Raw genomic sequence first — 18,128 nt, 5'->3', positions numbered from 1 at the left:
TTAAATTTTTTTATCAGTCAGTCCCCAAAAAGAATCTCTAGTGTCTGTGAACACAAAACTTTGCAGAAAGGGCTGAGTCACAGTGACAAGCAGCAGCAATATGCATAGAGAACATACATCTCACAGGGGAGAACAGGGAGTTCATGACAGAATGTTCCAGTTTGGCTACCTGGCTAATGCGCAAATGACAGGACTCCCATGTGCAAAACATACTTTGGCATGCATTGATAAGCAAGGGTAGAATGAAGCAAGAGTAGAATGAAGGAAGGATAGAATGAAGCAAGGGTAGAATGAAGCAAAGGTAGAATGAAGGAAGGGTAGAATGAAGGAAGGGTAGAATGAAGCAAGGGTAGAATGAAGGAAGGATAGAATGAAGCAAGGGTAGAATGAAGCAAAGGTAGAATGAAGGAAGGGTAGAATGAAGGAAGGGTAGAATGAAGGAAGGGTAGAATGAAGGAAGGGTAGAATGAAGGAAGGGTAGAATGAAGCAAGGGTAGAATGAAGGAAGGGTAGAATGAAGCAAGGGTAGAATGAAGGAAGGGTAGAATGAAGCAAGGGTAGAATGAAGGAAGGATAGAATGAAGGAAGGGTAGAATGAAGCAAGGGTAGAATGAAGGAAGGGTAGAATGAAGGAAGGGTAGAATGAAGGAAGGGTAGAATGAAGCAAGGGTAGAATGAAGGAAGGATAGAATGAAGCAAGGGTAGAATGAAGCAAAGGTAGAATGAAGGAAGGGTAGAATGAAGGAAGGGTAGAATGAAGGAAGGGTAGAATGAAGGAAGGGTAGAATGAAGCAAGGGTAGAATGAAGGAAGGATAGAATGAAGCAAGGGTAGAATGAAGCAAAGGTAGAATGAAGGAAGGGTAGAATGAAGGAAGGGTAGAATGAAGGAAGGGTAGAATGAAGGAAGGGTAGAATGAAGGAAGGGTAGAATGAAGCAAGGGTAGAATGAAGGAAGGGTAGAATGAAGCAAGGGTAGAATGAAGCAAAGGTAGAATGAAGGAAGGGTAGAATGAAGGAAGGGTAGAATGAAGGAAGGGTAGAATGAAGGAAGGGTAGAATGAAGCAAGGGTAGAATGAAGGAAGGGTAGAATGTTTTTACATTGCAGGCAGCACACATTCGGGTTGGGTTTGGCGCAGGCGCTTAACATAGTAAAACTCCTCAGACGTCAGTCTTCAATACAAAGCTGTATTTTCTTCCCCGTGTAAGTGCGAAATATGGGGAACCCATTTTATCAGGGAAAAGATACATACAAATCTGAAAAGCACCGTTTTCTACATGGTGACGACAGTCACTTGGCACAGCAAGACCAAGCAGAGTATCTTTACTGAAACGCTTCTATTATATAGGCATAACTATGTATTTGGCTTTTTTGCTCCATCTTCCTCATGTTCTATCACTTGGGCACCTACCTTCTGCACTTCTCTCCACCTACCAAGGGGTTAAAAAACACCATTTACTTATTCGGGCTATGACGCCTTCCCTTGCTTGCTTTCTATTGGTTGAGTCACCTGAATACCACCTCCTCATTGGTTGAAGGAGTGGCTGAGGTCCGCCCTGCGGGAGTGTGTTTGCCCTTGACTGTGTGTATGTGAGAGGAACTGGCAGAGGCCGGGAAGTTGTAATATGGCGCACCCGGAGATTGAGGGGTTTACTCCCAGCAGTACGTACGGCGATGAGGGTTTTAAGAGCAAATTCATAAGGAAAGTAAAGGAGAACCCATTTGTACCTATTGGTGAGTGTGACATGCGGGCGTTTAGGGTGGGGGACAACTCGCATCACAGTGAGCTGCTGTCTCAATCTCAGGCGTTAATGGAGAGTTATTAGAACTTATCCAGCACTAAAATGACACTACTCATAGGGTTAGTGTTGAATTATCAGGCCCCTAGTTAATGGAACCATAGTGTTACCTTCTTCTAGTACATGGCAGCAGGCATATTGGTGCAACCCTGCTCCATGTGTATGTCATAATAATTACCGGGGTGCCTGCTGCATATACACAGTCATGCTATTGATCCTAAGCCTTACAGTACTATAGGGCATACTGGTCCTGTGTATGTCATAGTATAATAATATGTTGTATAGATGTGGCTTTATTTTACATAAAGCAAAAATTATTACTTTACCATTTTGTAATAGGCCTTTGGGTCAGATGTGGCTCTCCAAGGGATTTTATTTTTTGGTCCCAGTCTAGTTATTGGCTTCACGAGTAACTTTTATATTTAATTAATAAGTAGCAATAGCGTAGAAAGAAGTCATGGCAGGAAACCTTACTGTTTTATTGGGGAGGTTAATAACATACACTACATGTTTTGGGCTAGGCCCTTTATCAAGTATGACTGTGGGAAAAGCAAAAACAAGCTCCAATTTGCAGGCTACCGTTAACTATGTTGCTTTGAAATCATACCTTTTATAATTGCTTCATAAACGATCAGATTAGCCTGATATCGGCATATGGGGCAAAGATCCGCTCTTTTGGCAACCAAACGAGCAGATCTTATAATGTAAGGCTAGCTTTTAGCGTTATATGTTTACATAAAGCATTTGTAAGTGTCCAAGTCTTTAGGGCAATGGCACATAGGGTGCTTTGCTGCTGAAAATACCTTTACACATGGATAAATGTAAATTACATTTACAAAGTTGGGATCAAGTACAAGGTACTGTTTTATTACTATTATAGAGAAAAAGGACACAATTTTAGCAGGGAGTCTATGGGAGTTAGCCTTTCCTTAATTCGTAACTTCCTGGATAATGGGCTTCTGGATGGAGGTTGTTATACCTGTACCTGAGGTATTGGACCCCTTATCCGGAAACCCATTATCCAGAAAGTTCCGAATTACGGAAAGGCCATCTCCCATAGACTCCATTTTAATCAAATAATTCATATTTTTAAAAATGGTTTCCTTTTTTTCTGTAATAATAAAACAGTGCTTTGTACTTGATCCCAACTAAGATATAATTAATCCTAAACAATAATACTGGGTTTAATTGCTGTTAAATAATTTTTTCAGTGGACTTAAGGTAAGAGATCCAAATTACAGAAAGACCCCCTTTATCTGGAAAACCCCAGGTCCCGAGCATTCTGGATAACTGGTCCCATACCTGTACTTCTCTTGGTATGTAGTATAGTCAGGTTTTGTTATTCATGCTGATATTGCTTTCTGCTCTTCCCAGGGTGCCTTGCCACAGCTGGAGCTTTAACCTATGGCCTCATATCTTTCAAGCAAGGTAAAACCCAGCAGTCTCAGCTTCTAATGCGCACCCGTATCCTTGCCCAGGGATTTACAGTTGCTGCCATCATGTTCGGTGTGGTTATGACTGCCATGAAGCCTCGCATAACTCCCAAGTGAGAAATAAAGAGTGTACCAAGTAGCAACTGATGTAAAGCGATGCCTGAATCAGAGCAATTCTTATGCTTACAACACAAACTGTTCAGTGGTTTCAAGAAATGCAGCTTTGGCACAGGTTGGACTGTTACCTGAGACTATAGAAAGTGGTCATTTTTTTATGTTAATAATAATAAATCTCTATGTAGAATATTTCAAACACCAAGCCTCTTCATTAAAGTAGTATGTCAATAACTATTCTTGAAAGGCCCTGAATATTGGAATACGTTTCCAGCTTCTCATGAATTATCCTGAAGGGAAACACTGTTAAATAACTTTATACTGTAGTTGTACATATTGTGCATTCAAAACAAATGTTTGCCATACCCAGCTCTCTTTTTCTCTCTTTAAACACATGTACACAATAATGATATGGATTCCAAGAAAAGTCAAGTTAAAAAATGGATACTGCAGTAAGCCTTTTGTAATTCTTAAACACACATGTTTAAAAGAACACATGGATGCCATTTTAGTAGGGGTAACACGGGTTATTTTATAAGCTTTACCTTGCTGGTAAGGGTAAGTATCTACTATGCCCATAGTGCACTTTTTTTTACTCTGCAAGCAGCCACTCTCTATGATGATTTTTTTAATTAAATGTATTATTGCATGGATTTATTGCAAAATGAAATATACAGAGCCCTTTTTAATAGGCAGGGGCCACATGAGGCCCTTGGAATTTTGGATGCAACTACTGAAAATAACTAACATGAAAACCAATATACAACTTGTCATACCGGTGGAGATTTTAGCCCCTTTTCATTGGCAGTTAGGAATGTGCTGAATTTGGGAACATCGGTAACAATAGAATGTTATTAATCTGCAATTTACAAGCTACCTTGACTCTTTTTTTGCTGAAGAAATGACTGCTATTGTGTGGTTTCCCCGCCCATCCTGAGCTATCATTTACCTGATTTGCAAGCTTTGCACCAAGTTGTTTTGTATAACAAAGCCTTATACAGAAAAAAGGACCTCAGTATTCCTGTTCACAAGTCCACTGAGAAGCCTCTGTATAATGACCTGTGCATTAGCTCAAAACTTAACAGGCTGTAACTGGGGGGGGGGGGGGGTATAGACACACAGCTTTTTTTGCGCTTGTGTGCGTGAAAAAGTAGAATCAACTTTAATCTCAAATTTTGCATTATTTAGTACAAGAAGTAACAAAAACCATACATATTTATGCCCTGTTCATTAAACTAAAGATAAAAAGGAGGTATACTGCCACTTTAAACCAGAGGCCTACCCCAAACCCTGAAAAAACAGGACCAATCATTATACATCTTCATCTAGGCAGATAGTGCTGGCATCTACCAAACCCACACTTTTTCATCAGACTGCCAGATGGTGTTTCCAAAGGTGTAGACCTTTACACTATTCCAGCCCTGGGAATGGTGATGGTAGCTTTGATTGCCTCTGATCACCAATAAACAGCCCCCCCCCCCCCCCCCCCCCCCCCACCTAATTTCATGGTGTGCCCAGATGCCTGTTGTGCATTATTGGTCTGATATTGATGATACAGGAAAACAAATGGGTGTTCACCCCAAATCTCATCCATGTAACTTTCAGGGATATCCAATATAACCTTAACTGGCACGCAGTCTGAGTTTCTCTTGATTTAAAACAACTAAATAAAAGTGAGTTACATTTTAAAACCAATAATTACACCATGGATACTGGTGATACAAATAGTAACTTGGTCTAATAAAAACAAAAATAACATGTAGGTGGTCCTTTCTCAGCAGTAGGCAATTTTAACTATTTTCCCTTTACATTTACTTGTAAACACATGTTGGCAAATAAACTTGTTTTATTATAAAAGCTGCTTTAAGAGGAAGATTTGCACACAAATTCTACTTCGTTCTGAAGCTACCACTGCTACCTGTGATTCCACTGGTGAACCATTAGCTGTGCATTCGATTTGTAGGATTTGCAACACTGAGTACATTTATACGGTTTTTCGTCAAAATGGATGTTCTCATGATCTTTAAGACTGTGCGGTTTTTCAAATCTTTCATTACAGTAAGTGCACTTAAAACTTGGTTTAGTCTCATGGATGAGGTTTAGTGTTCTCTTGAAGGAAACATTGTTTTTAGTACGTCTATTCGAAATGGTAGAAGGCCGTTTAGCTGAATTTTTGGGTGCAGATTTCTCCTCTTCTCTAGTCATCTGGGAACTGGCAGGGCCTGAAAGGAAAAAAAAAAGTCACAAGATAACATAATTGGAATTTTTTGAGTGCCAGCTCATACTTTTTCATATTTGGTTTAATCAGCTAGGTATTGTCCTGTATTTAGGGGTTTAGATTGATGGAAGGAAAAGTGGGTCACTGATAAGGCCTCATCTGGAACAAGCAGTGCAGTTTTGGTCTCCAGTACTGAAGAGACATTACCGATATAAGGAAAGAGCAACTAAGCTGGCAATTGAAGGTCTTCATTATAAAGAAAAAGTTGGAATTGTTTACAAATTAAATTTGCAGTATACAAAATTTATATATATTATACACACATACATACTATGGCTAGATATGATCACAATAAATAGGCCTTGAATGTTCAGCCTTTATTCTGTAATTTTAAAAGAAATATCCATATTATGAAACTAACTGAATTTTTTTCCACTAAACGTGCTACCCCCTCCCCAATAAACAGGGTCACTTGTTTCAAGGTAGAGAGAGCACTGTACAGGTATGGGATCCATTACCACTTATCAAAAAGTTCGGTAGAGGAGATTTATCACGGGAGGCTAATCTGTTAGTGTGCCAAAGCCCTTAGGTTCATTATACAGTGGCTTGGAAGAACCATGATGTGAAACAGGTCATATCAAAGTGTAAGTGGATTTAGTTCCTTCTTTAGCATAGGAAATAAAGGTTAAAATTGGGCAAAGGGTTTATTCACCAACATAACGATGCATGCAATGTTTGTATATTGTAAAATCTCTTACTTGCATCCTTTTCTGTGAATGCCCTTCTCCATGGGCAAGCAGACACAGGGTACATTTCTTCCTCTTCTTTTTTAACAGGTAGGGGGAAAATAGATATGGCAGGATTGTCTGCTAATAAATTGGGAAAGGTGATTGATTAAATCATTACGTAGAGCAGTGCTGTCCAACTGGCGGCCCGCGACCCCCCTCTGTGTGGCCCCCCACCTGTCTGGCTGCTTTGATGGCTTACCTTTGAGTAAGCATTAAATGGTATCAGTACTGAGATTAACTGCCCCCCTGCATGGTTCTCACCTCAGATTCAGGCTGTAAGCACTCTGTATTGTTTAAAAATGTAATCCCCTGTGTTTTTAACACCTTTTAATACCTGCATTGTTCACCCCCTGCAGTGTTCACACCTCAGGCTCAGGCTGTAATCACTCCCATTGTTCACTTCTTCACACCTCAGACATAGGTACAGTAGGCAGAGTGTGGCACATACAGCCAGCATAGGGCAGGTAGAGTATGGCACACACAGGCAGCATAGGTCAGGGAGGGTATGGCACACACAGGAAGGGTAGGGCAGGCAGAGTATGGCACACACAGTCAGGGTAGGGCAGGCAGAGTATGGCACACACAGGCAGGGTAGGGCAGGCAGAGTTTGGCACACACAGTCAGGGTAGGGCAGGCAGAGTATGGCACACACAGTCAGGGTAGGGCAGGCAGAGTATGGCACACACAGGCAGGGTAGGGCAGGCAGAGTATGGCACACACAGGCAGGGTAGGGCAGGCATAGTATGGCACACACAGATAGCATAGGACAGGCAGAGTGCTGCCTGTGTGTACCATACTCTGCTTGCCCTATGCTGCCTGTGGGAGGTGAACCTGGCAGGGGTTTGTTGTGGGAGTTTGTTAGCAGTTGGAAATAGCCATTAAATGGTCCCTAAGGTGTGTAATTATGTACTGGGGGTTGCTCTGCTATCCGCAGGGGAGGAGGAGGCATATGGAATTTAAGGGTATATCTTAATATGACATAATTCTTTCACATAAGAATGACTGTTGATATCCCCACAGTAAGGACCAAGCATTTGGGATTTTGCTGTGCTACCACTATTGTGATAAAATAGGTGTGGTTTTAAGTGGGTGTGGTTTTTAAAAAGGGGAGTGGTCAAAACTGGCTTCCATTAGCGGCCCTCTACCATGTATGCTAGAGAAATTCCGGCCCTCGGCACCGTAGAAGTTGGACAGCACTGACGTAGAGTAACATGTAGGCACCTAGCTTTGCCTAAGCACTGAACTGGGAATGTTCTACACGGAGTATTGTACTTTGATTTCATAGGGTATAACTACCGTGGTGCCATTTACATCACTGGCATAATGTTTTAAACATTGTGGCAGGGCACATTACCTAATTATTATTAAAAAGTCACTGATGGTATTACACTGATGAACTTTTCTTGAAACTTATGAGCCAGCATGCTGCTTGTTTTGAGTAAACATGCAGTGTAGCATATAGTGCTTTGCTAAATTTTTCACCCCCCTTGACATTTTTCATGTATTGTTACATTCTAAACTTTAATTTAAATTAGGGATGCACCGAATCCAGGATTCGGTTTGGTGTTCTGCCTTTTTTAGCAGGGTTCAAATTTGGCTGAACTTAATCCTAATTAGCATATGTTAATTAGGATTTGGAAGGGTTAATTTTGCCACAAACACACATATGCTAATTGGGATTGGGTTCGGTTTTCGGCCAAATCTCTAAACACGGATTGTGGGTTCGGGTGAACCTGAAAAACTAGGTTCGGAGCATCGCTAATTTAAAGGTTTCTTAATTTTATTTTATGTGATGGATCTGCACAAAATAGTCTGTGAAGTGAAATGAGAAAAATATATATAAAAAACATTTAAAAAAAAACAAACTGAAAATTGGCATGTGCATATGTATTCACCCCCTTTGCCACGAAGCCCCTAAAAAGTCCTGGTGCAACCAATTACCTTCAAAATTCACATAATTAGTGAAATGAAGTCTACTTGTGTGCAATCTAAGTGTCACATGATCTGTCAGTATAAACACACCCTTTCTGAAAGGCCCCAAAGGCTTCAACACCAAGCAAGAGGCATCACACCATGAAGGCCAAGGAGCTCTCCAAAGAAGTTGTTGAGAAGTCAGGGTTGGGTTATAAAAAAAAAAAATATCCAAATCTTTGAGGATCCCCCAGAGCTCCATCAAATCCATCATCTTCAAATGTCAAGAACATGGTACCACAACAAACCTGCCAAAAATGGGCCGCCCACCAAAACTCACAGACCAGGAATTAATCAGAGGCAGCACAGAGAGAAGGTAACCCTGAAGGAGTTGTAGAGTTCCACAGCAGAGACTGGAGTACATTTCCATAGGACCACAATAAGCCGTACACTCTACAGAGCTGGGCTTTATGGAAGAGTGGCCAAAAAAAGCCATAACTTAATGTTAAAAATAAGAAGGCACATTTTGAGTTTGCCAAAAGGCATGTGGGCAACTCGCCAAATGTATGGAGGAAGGTGCTCTGGTCAGATGAGACTAAAATTTAACTTTTCGGCCACCAAGGAATATGCTATGTCTGGTGCAAACCCAATATATCCCATCACCCCAAGAACACTATCTGTGGGGATGTTTTTCAGCAGCAGGCACTAGGAAACTGGTCTGAGTTGAGGGAAAGATGGATGGTGCTAAATACAGGGATATTCTGTGTCAGTCTGCCTGTGATTTCAGACTGGGATGGAGGTTCACCTTCCAGCAGGACAATGACCTGAAGGATACTGCTAAAGCAACACTTGAGGGGTTAAAAGGGGAAACATTTAAATGTGTTGGAATGGCCTAGTTAAAGTCCAGACCTCAAACCAACTGAGAATCTGTGGTCAGACTTGAAGACTGCTGTTCACAAGCAAAAACCATCCAACATGAAGGAGCAGGAGCAGTTTTGCCTTGAGGAATGGGCAAAAATCCCAGTGGCAAGCTCATAGAGACTTATCCAAAGCGAATTGCAGCTATGATCGGGCTTCAGTGATTCTACCATTCTGGTCAAGGAGAATCTGGTTTCCAGACCTTCTCAAGCTTCCCAGGGCAATTTCTGGATTCTACTGCTGAAGAAAGATCTGTCTGTCAAGAACTATCCAGACTGAAGCTGACAGCTTGGAGGCTGATTCCTTGATGCTAGAAAGACAAAGTTTCTCCATAGGAGTTATAAAAACCTTACAATTTTTCAGGAAACCTTCTACGACTTAATCTTATGCAAGACATTGCAAGTCTTTCAGAAATGGTGTCTGACTGCTTCTAAGGATCCTAAAGTTATTGATCTTCCAGTAATTTTACAGTTCCTTCAGAATGAATTTGACAAGGATCTGTCTCCTAGCACACTGAAAGTTCAAATTTCAGCATTGTCATCCTTTTATGGAAATAATTACATTCAAATCCTCATGTGAAAAGATTTGTTAAAGCTGTTATGAATTTAAAGCCACCACAGAGAATGTTGATACCTTCCTGGGACCTTAATCTAGTGCTTAATAGACTTACAGTTTTTTCCCTTTGAACCTTTACTCGAAGTTTCTTTTAAAGTTATATTTCTAACTACAATTATATCAGCACGTAGGGTTGCTAATCCGAATTCAGAAGTCATTCTTCCATTATTTTTTCCTGGACCTAAAGGCCCCCATACACGGGCCGATTTTTTACTGTCAAACGACCTATTCCCGAGCGATCCGATACTATCGTTAAGTTATCGTATAGTTGATGGTGTGCAAACGATAGTCGGCCCACTAATCGACCCGAAATTATTGTCCCCAAATTCGATCGTCCAGGTTTAAAAATTTTAGTCGTTTAACGATAAAGTCTGCCAGTTGGTGTAAGTGTCAGACATTTGTCTTCGAAAGATTGTTCTCTGCGCATGTCATAATTGCCAGCAGCGGAAGTCAATGAACATAAATAAATACCGCTTCCGCCACGACATTGGATCGTACGTAGATGTACGATCGTACGTATTTTACGATAATGATACGATGAAATCTTTTGCAAATTATCGTTGCCGTGGATGGCATATCGTATGGAAACCGGATCGCCATACGATCATTTGTCGATATAATCGTTCGTCGCACAACGAGTGAAATCGCCTCGTGTATGGGGACCTTAAGAATGAGGAAGAGAGGAAATTCCATACCCTGGATCTTTGCAGATGTCTTCGTATTTATATTGACAGAACGAAAGACTTTAGGAAGTCAGAGCATCTCTTTTTTTCTCTTCTGGGGTAAGAAGAAAAGAGAGAAAGCTTCTATAGTTTCTATTTCAAGATGGATTAAATAATCTATTGTCAATCTTATAGACTGGAGAAAAGAGAACCTCCTTCAGGTATCGGAGCTCATTCTACGAGAGCTATCTCTACTTCATGGGCGGAAAAAGCAGAAGTGTCACCAGCTGAAATCTGTAGAGCTCCTACATGGAGCAACCTCCATACTTTTGCCAAGCATTATCGGTTGGCACTAAAGTCCTTGAAGCAGTCTTCCAGTAATTGACTCTTCTCCCTCCCCTTCTGTGCTTCTAGCTATATAAATCATTTGTGCTGCCTGAGGATGTAAATGGAAAGAGAAAATTTAATTCTTACCTGTAGGTAATTTTCTTTTCCTTTAGTCCGAAGGCAGCACAGGTTTCCCTCCCTAATAAAGATTGTTGCATTGGGGTGGTGTTTTTATTGCTAGTCATTACGCAACTTGCTGGCAAGGGGGCGGGGACTTATAGAGGAGGTTCTGGCTGTTTCCCTTCCTGTCCAAAAAGCAGGACATGTGCTATAAATCACTTGTGCTGCCTTTAGACTAAAGGAAAAGAAAATTACCTACAGGTAAGAATTACATTTTCTCTATTTGTCTGTTTCACAATAAAAAAAAAAAGAAAAAAAATACATCTTCAAAGTTGTAGGCATGCTCTGTAAACTTGAAAAATGCCAAGGGGGAGAATACTTTAGTAAGCATTGTATATCAAAGTAAAACCCAAAGCCTCAAATCTATGGTGTTGGAATAATGGTCTATTTAGTTTATTTTAGTATTTTAGTATGATGTACAGATTGATATTCTGTAATTATTTAAGTTTTTGTTCAGCAGCTCTCTAGTTTGGAATTTCAGCAGGTATCTGGTTGCTAGTTCAACTTACCCTAGCAACCAGTGGTTTGAATGGGAGACTGGAATATGAATAGGAGATGACCTGAATAGAAAGATAATAAAAAGTAGCAATAATAATACAATTGTAGCCTTACAGAGCAATACTTTATGGGCTTCAGGGGTCAGTGACCCCCATTTGAAAGTTGAAAAGAGTCAGAAGAAGAAGATATATTATTTAAAAGCTATAATAATAAAAAAAGACCAATTGAAAAGTATTGGCCATTCTAAAACATATTAAAAGTTAACGTGAAGGTGAACTAATAAATAAATGCTATACTGGAGGGACATTCATAGCCAAAATACAAAACTCCTAGACATTAAAAACTATTCATCCTTTATTCTACATTTTTTTTTTATTTTAATTTTTTTTCTTCAAATTTTTATTTGAAATTACGTATACTGTTCAATGTCAACTGATTAGGCAGCTTTACATTTGGACTAGTAACTGTTTAGAAAATTTAGAAATGCAGCCCATTCTTTCAAATTGCTCTGTATTTATTGAGGCACATTGATAGTACATGGCTAGATAATGGCTTAAACCTGTTTGTAATTTCGTTTAAAATGTTGTTTTATTCAGGCAAATCACCATTATTCTCACCTGACCAAAAGAACAATCTTACATTACACACTTACTTTCCTGGATGTTTGTGCTTTCAAGCGTACTGTGAGTAGGAGAGCCCTGCTCCTGTTCCTCTTTAGTTGCTGGAAGAAAAGAAACAGATGTGCTATGTAATACTTATAATAGACATTAATACTCGGAGTTGGTAAACCCTGACCCCCCAAACATTACTTACACAGCACCATGGACATAACATTCCCTCTTTCTTTATTCTTTTGATGATGTAGAACACCAACTGTTTTCTCATGTTCAACCAACAGCATAATATCCGGAGCCTGAATCGTACTGTCTAGCTCTAGCACATAAAGAAAAACAAATGTTCAAATCAAGCCATGCATTGCATATGCACACACACACACACCACTTTAAAAAATTAAACATTCTAATAACATTTATCCTCTTGATTTATAATGGTGTATGATGAATAATTATAACTAACATTACCGAATTGTTCTATGAGTGTTCATCCCACTCTCCTATGGGTGGCAAAGTGCACTGAAAATACCTGCCCTTCTGTATTCACTAGAATTCACTAGAAAACATTTTATGTACAGCAAAGAAAATAGCTTCTTCTGGATCTTTGCATGATTACCTGGGATTGCTGCATGAAGTGTTTTACATGTGTTGATTCAAATAAATGCAGGGGCAAGTATCTTCATGCTTTTTCACCAGTGGGAGGGGAGATTTCAAACAGGCTATAAAAGCACCCCATCTGCTAGGGCACTAAGCATGACAAAAACATGCTACATAGCCAATAACAGGGATTGTGTGTTTCACAATTAGTCTGTGATGGAAAAACTCCCACTCTCAGCATCCAATCTTTAGGCAATGTCAGAGACATTAGTTCTGCAACAAGAGGAATCCAAAAGTTGCATTCCTACCACTAGGATATAGAAGACATTTTATATAAACATATTCCCTTGAATATACAACACTTTTCCCCAAACATGCAAACAAAGTTGTCTTACTATGGATGCAGGCATTCAGCTTTTGTTTCTTTGTGGCCTGACAATTCTCTGTTTCTTCAGTAAACATTAAAATTTCAGGATTTAGAATTCTGTGACCTAAAATGAAAGCACAAGATTTTAATGTTGTCTTTATGGTCCATGGTCACTTGACTGTTATAAAAGGATATAGTATGCCGACCTCTCCACTCCTTTTGCTGCCTATCTGTGTTTTGGTTTAATGATTAGCACTGAGTGTAATGTTATCTATCTGCTCTGAGCAAACCTTTATCTGCCCCCTGCCTGCATTGTATATTGTCAATTAGACACTGCAAACATGATCCAGTTCCATGGTCGGACTGGGGGGGGGGGGGGGGGGGGAAGGGCCCACCGTGTCTCCCGCCCCAGGGGCCCTCCTGCAGGTGCCTGCGCTGTGTCCCCCCCGCAGGTGCCCCCCACCCAATGTCCTCCCCCGAGCGCGTAAATTTAACGCATCAGGGGAGAAGCGGCCTGGCGGCCCAGTCTGACCCTATACAGTCCTATTCATAAGTTACTGCATGATCCCTGTTCTAAATCAGGCTTAGACAGGGAGAAGTCCAAGTCTAATATCGTACAAATGTATTCAAGCTTTATGCCTCATTGTAAGAGATTATATAATGACCAGGCAAGTCTCTGAAATGTTAAACATTTTTATAGTTTCTGAAACATCTTTCTATAGTAGAACTTGTTTTTCAAAAAAAAAAAAAAAAGTGGTGAAAATGTTAAATCAGAGAAATCAAGCCCTAATGCATTATATCTTGGTGGAACCACCAAGGAGTTCCATGATAATATAAAGGCATAAAGGATGAGTGCTTTTATACAGGCAAATGAAACTCTGAGCTGACTTCCAATACCCTTGTTTTTTACAACTAGGGAATCTTTATGTTATAATAGCGCTGTGGAATATGTTGGCGCTTTATAAATAAATGTTAATGTAATAATGCACAAGTTTTAATCATGTGACAAAAATTATATCACCAAGCACTCATTACAACTTTAGAAATCACTAAGCATCATTTATAAGGAAATCAACATATTCATGGGTCGTGTGTCATATATATGTGATGATATTGCAAGGGCTGTCTTGAAAAAAAAAAAAAAAACTATGTAAAAATAGACTGCAAGTCATTGGCAAACAGCAGCATTTCTGAGAATGCTCAGTAGGCACACAACCAACACAGCTCTATCCTTGTAGCTGCAAGGTGACCTAGTGATTCATTTTGAGCACTTAGAAATGCAATAAAGGGGGGACCAGAAGTGTGAGTTTTGAGTAGCGCATTATGACATGGAAATTTGGACTTGGTTTAGAATTTCTTACAAATGCAACTAATTTGGGACAAAACTTGGTTTTGTTTACAGCCATGTTCAACATCACCATCAAAAGATAGTTGAGCTTGTTTAGACTTGGCCTTGTAGTTTTTAATATACAGACCATCTTATTGGCAATATCCCTTTGCTTTGGTCTGATACTGAAGCATCCAAATGATCAAGAAAATACAAATACACAAATCTTATTATATATGGATCATTACCCATAGAAAGGAGAGTCTTGTGGATTTCTTGCATGGCATCTTTGTACATGTTTATATCCCTCTCTGTTAAAGCTGCCAGGTCCTCTGTGGCAATACAGGCAGCGAGATTCCTGAATGTCACACAGACCTAAAATACAAAGCAAAGAAAGTAAAGTAATTGCTTAGCCAGTGGTCTCTCTCATTTCATTCTTTTGGCTCAAGCCAGAATAACAAGTTGGCAGGTTAATGGACTATGCAGATGGAGATCAGGCATATTTAAAAATCCTTTAGCGAGAGGACACGACCATTGATACAGTCTTCTTCTGATGGGTCTGCATCCTGCTATGGTTTGATTATCAGCCATGGGCCAGGAGATTAACTCAGCCTAATTTGGATCAACACATAGGTGGTCAGAAAAACATATGGCGGGCTATAAACTGTTCCAGGTCAGATCTTAACAAGTCAACAGAGGAAAACTGATGCAAGGTATCATAGTTTAGCTACAGGGGGCTGAACAGAATGCTGAGAGAGACGGCTTCTAACCAATATAGTCCTTTTGCATAGCTGCTTTTCAAGTCCTACCCCCTCAGAAGCCATGTTCCAAAATCTCAGCCCAATGGCTCTTATATTTTTCATATAAATGTATTGAAAATGCCAATATTTGGCAGGGGGTATAAAATAATTCTGCTTTAGGGCTCAGCAACAGCAGGGTTGCTGCCTGGCCTTTAAAAATATAATGTATACCTAATGATATTAATAGGGAAGATACATAAATAGGAAATGCTGTATTGTTCTACAAAAGTGGCAGCTCCAACTGCTGGTTACATAGCTTCATAATGTAAATAAGAAAAATTGGCCTGATGGGAACGAGCCTACAGGGAATGAGGCCCTGCTTACCTGTATAAAGCAGGAATTCCTAATTACTTACCTTAGGGAACGCATTTCCAGCCATAGCCGATCGGTAGATACTGGCTGCGGATTTCTGTCAGCAGGTTACCCAGCAAGGGATGCCAGTGAGGGATATAAGAGGGATTTCACCCGGGCATGGGGTAAATTAGTGTAGGCGCATCGGTGTACAAACACACACTATTTAATTACACAGTCTCCGACTTTCAAGCTGTTATCTGTGTGTCATGTGACTATAACCACGTGGTACTATAGACGCGAACCAATTGTGTGTGAAGAACAAGTTCCAAGTGCTTTACTGCCACCTACTGACCGTCTAATTGTAAGGCACTTATTCAATAATAATCCTGTGTTAAGGTCTCATTTAAAGGAACAGTAACACCAAAAAATAAAAGAGCTTTAAAGTAATACAAATATAATGCACTGTTGCCCTGCACTGGTAAAACTGGTGTGTTTGCTACAGTAACACTACTATAATTTATTTAATAAGCTGCTGTGTAGCCATGGGGGCAGCCATTCAAGCTGGAAAAAGGAGAAAAGGCACAGGTTACATAGCAGATAACAGATAAGTTCTGTAGAATACAATAGTGTTTTATCTGTTATCTGCTATGTGCCTGTGCCTTTTCTCCTTTGAATGGCTGCCCCCATGGCTACACAGCAGCTTATTTATATAAATTATAGTAGACTTTCTGAAGTAAACACACAACTTTTACCAGTGCAGGGCAGCAGCACATTATATTTTAGTTACTTTTATACACTTTCATTTTTTGGTGTTACTGTTCCTTTAAGGTCTCTCTAGTTACCTATATATTATCTTCAGTTATCAGGCAGAGTCCTTGGCTTCTTTTACATTCGCCATAGCAACTATATACTGGCACAAATTATGTATTTGCTGTTTCCCTTCTGGGAGGTTCTCCTGTATTTGAAGACAACAGACCCAATGCAGCCCCCTCTTAAATCTCTGCTGCACCCATCCTGATCCCTGCTTATTCTTTTGCTGCCTCTCAGTTAGACTTTTTGCATGTTAGACATTTGTATTTAATTGTTGGCTGTTTGCAGACAATATTCACTCTTTATTGGACTCTACTTTCGTCAGAGTGGGTCTAAGGGAGCCGCGTCGCTAACAGCCAACAGTGCTTTCTGCACTTGCAGAGCTGAATTTCCATTTTTAAAAAAAAGGAAATTTAGCTCTTAGGGTAAGGTCCCACCATGCAATCTTCTAATTGTGCCTGCACCCGGAAGCATTGAATTTGCCCAGGTGCAGGTACATGCAGCAAACATCCATCAATTAATGCAAGATTTGTTGGCAGATATCAGCTGTGTGTGCCTGACTCGGGGCAATGACTCCGTATGCAAGGTGCCGAATGTAAGGTGCAGGGGTGAAGTTCCGACCGGGTTGCCTAGGGCGCCCGGTCAGCTTGGCCTGCCTCTGGCTGGGGTAGAGGTTATCTCACCATCCTTTGACCAGATTGCCATGTCTCTCTCCTGGGAGAGCAGAGTCCTAGCAGGAAAGAGTGAAAATTAATAGGTGGGGTCAAGTCAGTGTCGACTGGGACCTCAGGGGCCCACCAGAAAACCTTAGACCATAGGCCCACTCTCCAAACTAGTTTACCTCCTTTCCTCACCCAACCTCTTTATTCTCCTAGTCTCTTTTATCTACATGCTGGCATATATCCTTCCATCTATTTCTCCTCTTTCTTCCCATTCAGAAATAGGGAATGACCATGAAGCAGGCCAAATGGTCAGGAGCAGGAGAGCCAACTGACACCTGGGCCCATCAGGAGTTTTTCTGGTATCCTGGTGGCCAGTCCGACACTGGGTCAAGTAAAACTTTATCAAACAATTTTGCAACACATGAAGCGTTCAGTGCGGTTGCATTCCAGGGGGGCAAATCTCTATTTGCAGACGGCTATGGCAAGACCACTCTTATTTGCTTGCAAAGCCACAAAGCCAATGAACATTCTCCAGTCACCTATAGCCTAACAACTGACTTACCATAGGTCATTTCCAGGCTGATCCTCAGGTTTAGGATTATAATATGTTAGATATGATAGAGCTCTATATATAAAAAAACAAAACAAAACAATTGTATAATCTCTAGCTACTAACAGCGAAGGTTAAGGTTTAAATGTAACACTGAATATGGAGTGACATGTGGCATTTGGGGAGGACTGATGATTTTAGTATTGTTGCGGGACAGAGTTTGCAATAAACCTTTTCATACATTTATTTATATGAAGATTTATATGTATGTCCAGTTTAAGTATTATGCTTTATAAGTATTATTCTGTTTCATATTTATATATATGTGTGAGGTGTATTATGTTATTTTATAAAATACATAGGATTAGGTCTTTTCAGTTCAATTTGCCTAACATAGACAGAAATAGACAAGGGGAAGCATTCCTTGCAGGCTACTGGTTAGATTTGCATTCTTTCGAGGAAACAATGAAGGAGCTAATTTGTTTAGTAATACCTACTTCATATAAGATGAATATTTTACCTATAACTGGCAAATAGGTAATTTATATGAAATATATGTGGTATAAAACAAGCCTTATTTGGATTACTAAATTGGGAGTGTATGGGAGGAGAGATTCCAGGAGAGAAGGCCATAAGGAACATCA

The 18,128-nt window shown here is 40.2% G+C and overlaps 2 protein-coding genes across 3 annotated transcripts; one reads left to right on the top strand and one right to left on the bottom strand.

The window, feature by feature from the left end:
• The first annotated feature begins 1,566 nt into the window (after positions 1-1,566).
• Positions 1,567-3,583, top strand: higd2a (HIG1 hypoxia inducible domain family member 2A). The gene is made up of 2 exons (NM_001171849.2): positions 1,567-1,734; positions 3,174-3,583. Exons 1-2 carry the CDS (start codon positions 1,626-1,628, stop codon positions 3,347-3,349), a joined length of 285 nt encoding a protein of 94 aa, NP_001165320.1. The 5' UTR covers positions 1,567-1,625; the 3' UTR covers positions 3,350-3,583.
• A 1,591-nt stretch (positions 3,584-5,174) lies between these two features.
• LOC100135120 (uncharacterized) lies at positions 5,175-15,752 on the bottom strand. 2 transcript variants are annotated; one of them, XM_012958523.3, is made up of 7 exons: positions 15,524-15,752; positions 14,617-14,743; positions 13,070-13,165; positions 12,277-12,396; positions 12,116-12,184; positions 6,323-6,430; positions 5,175-5,568 (listed from the first exon to the last, which is right to left on the bottom strand). In XM_012958523.3, the coding sequence occupies exons 1-7, from the start codon at positions 15,545-15,547 to the stop codon at positions 5,261-5,263; spliced, it is 852 nt and encodes a 283-aa protein (XP_012813977.2). In that variant the 5' UTR covers positions 15,548-15,752; the 3' UTR covers positions 5,175-5,260.
• Positions 15,753-18,128: the final 2,376 nt, after the last annotated feature.

Source organism: Xenopus tropicalis, chromosome 3 (genome assembly GCF_000004195.4).
Source record: "Xenopus tropicalis strain Nigerian chromosome 3, UCB_Xtro_10.0, whole genome shotgun sequence".
Classification (NCBI taxonomy): Eukaryota; Metazoa; Chordata; class Amphibia; order Anura; family Pipidae; genus Xenopus; species Xenopus tropicalis.
This window is presented reverse-complemented; position numbering and strand designations above follow the sequence as displayed.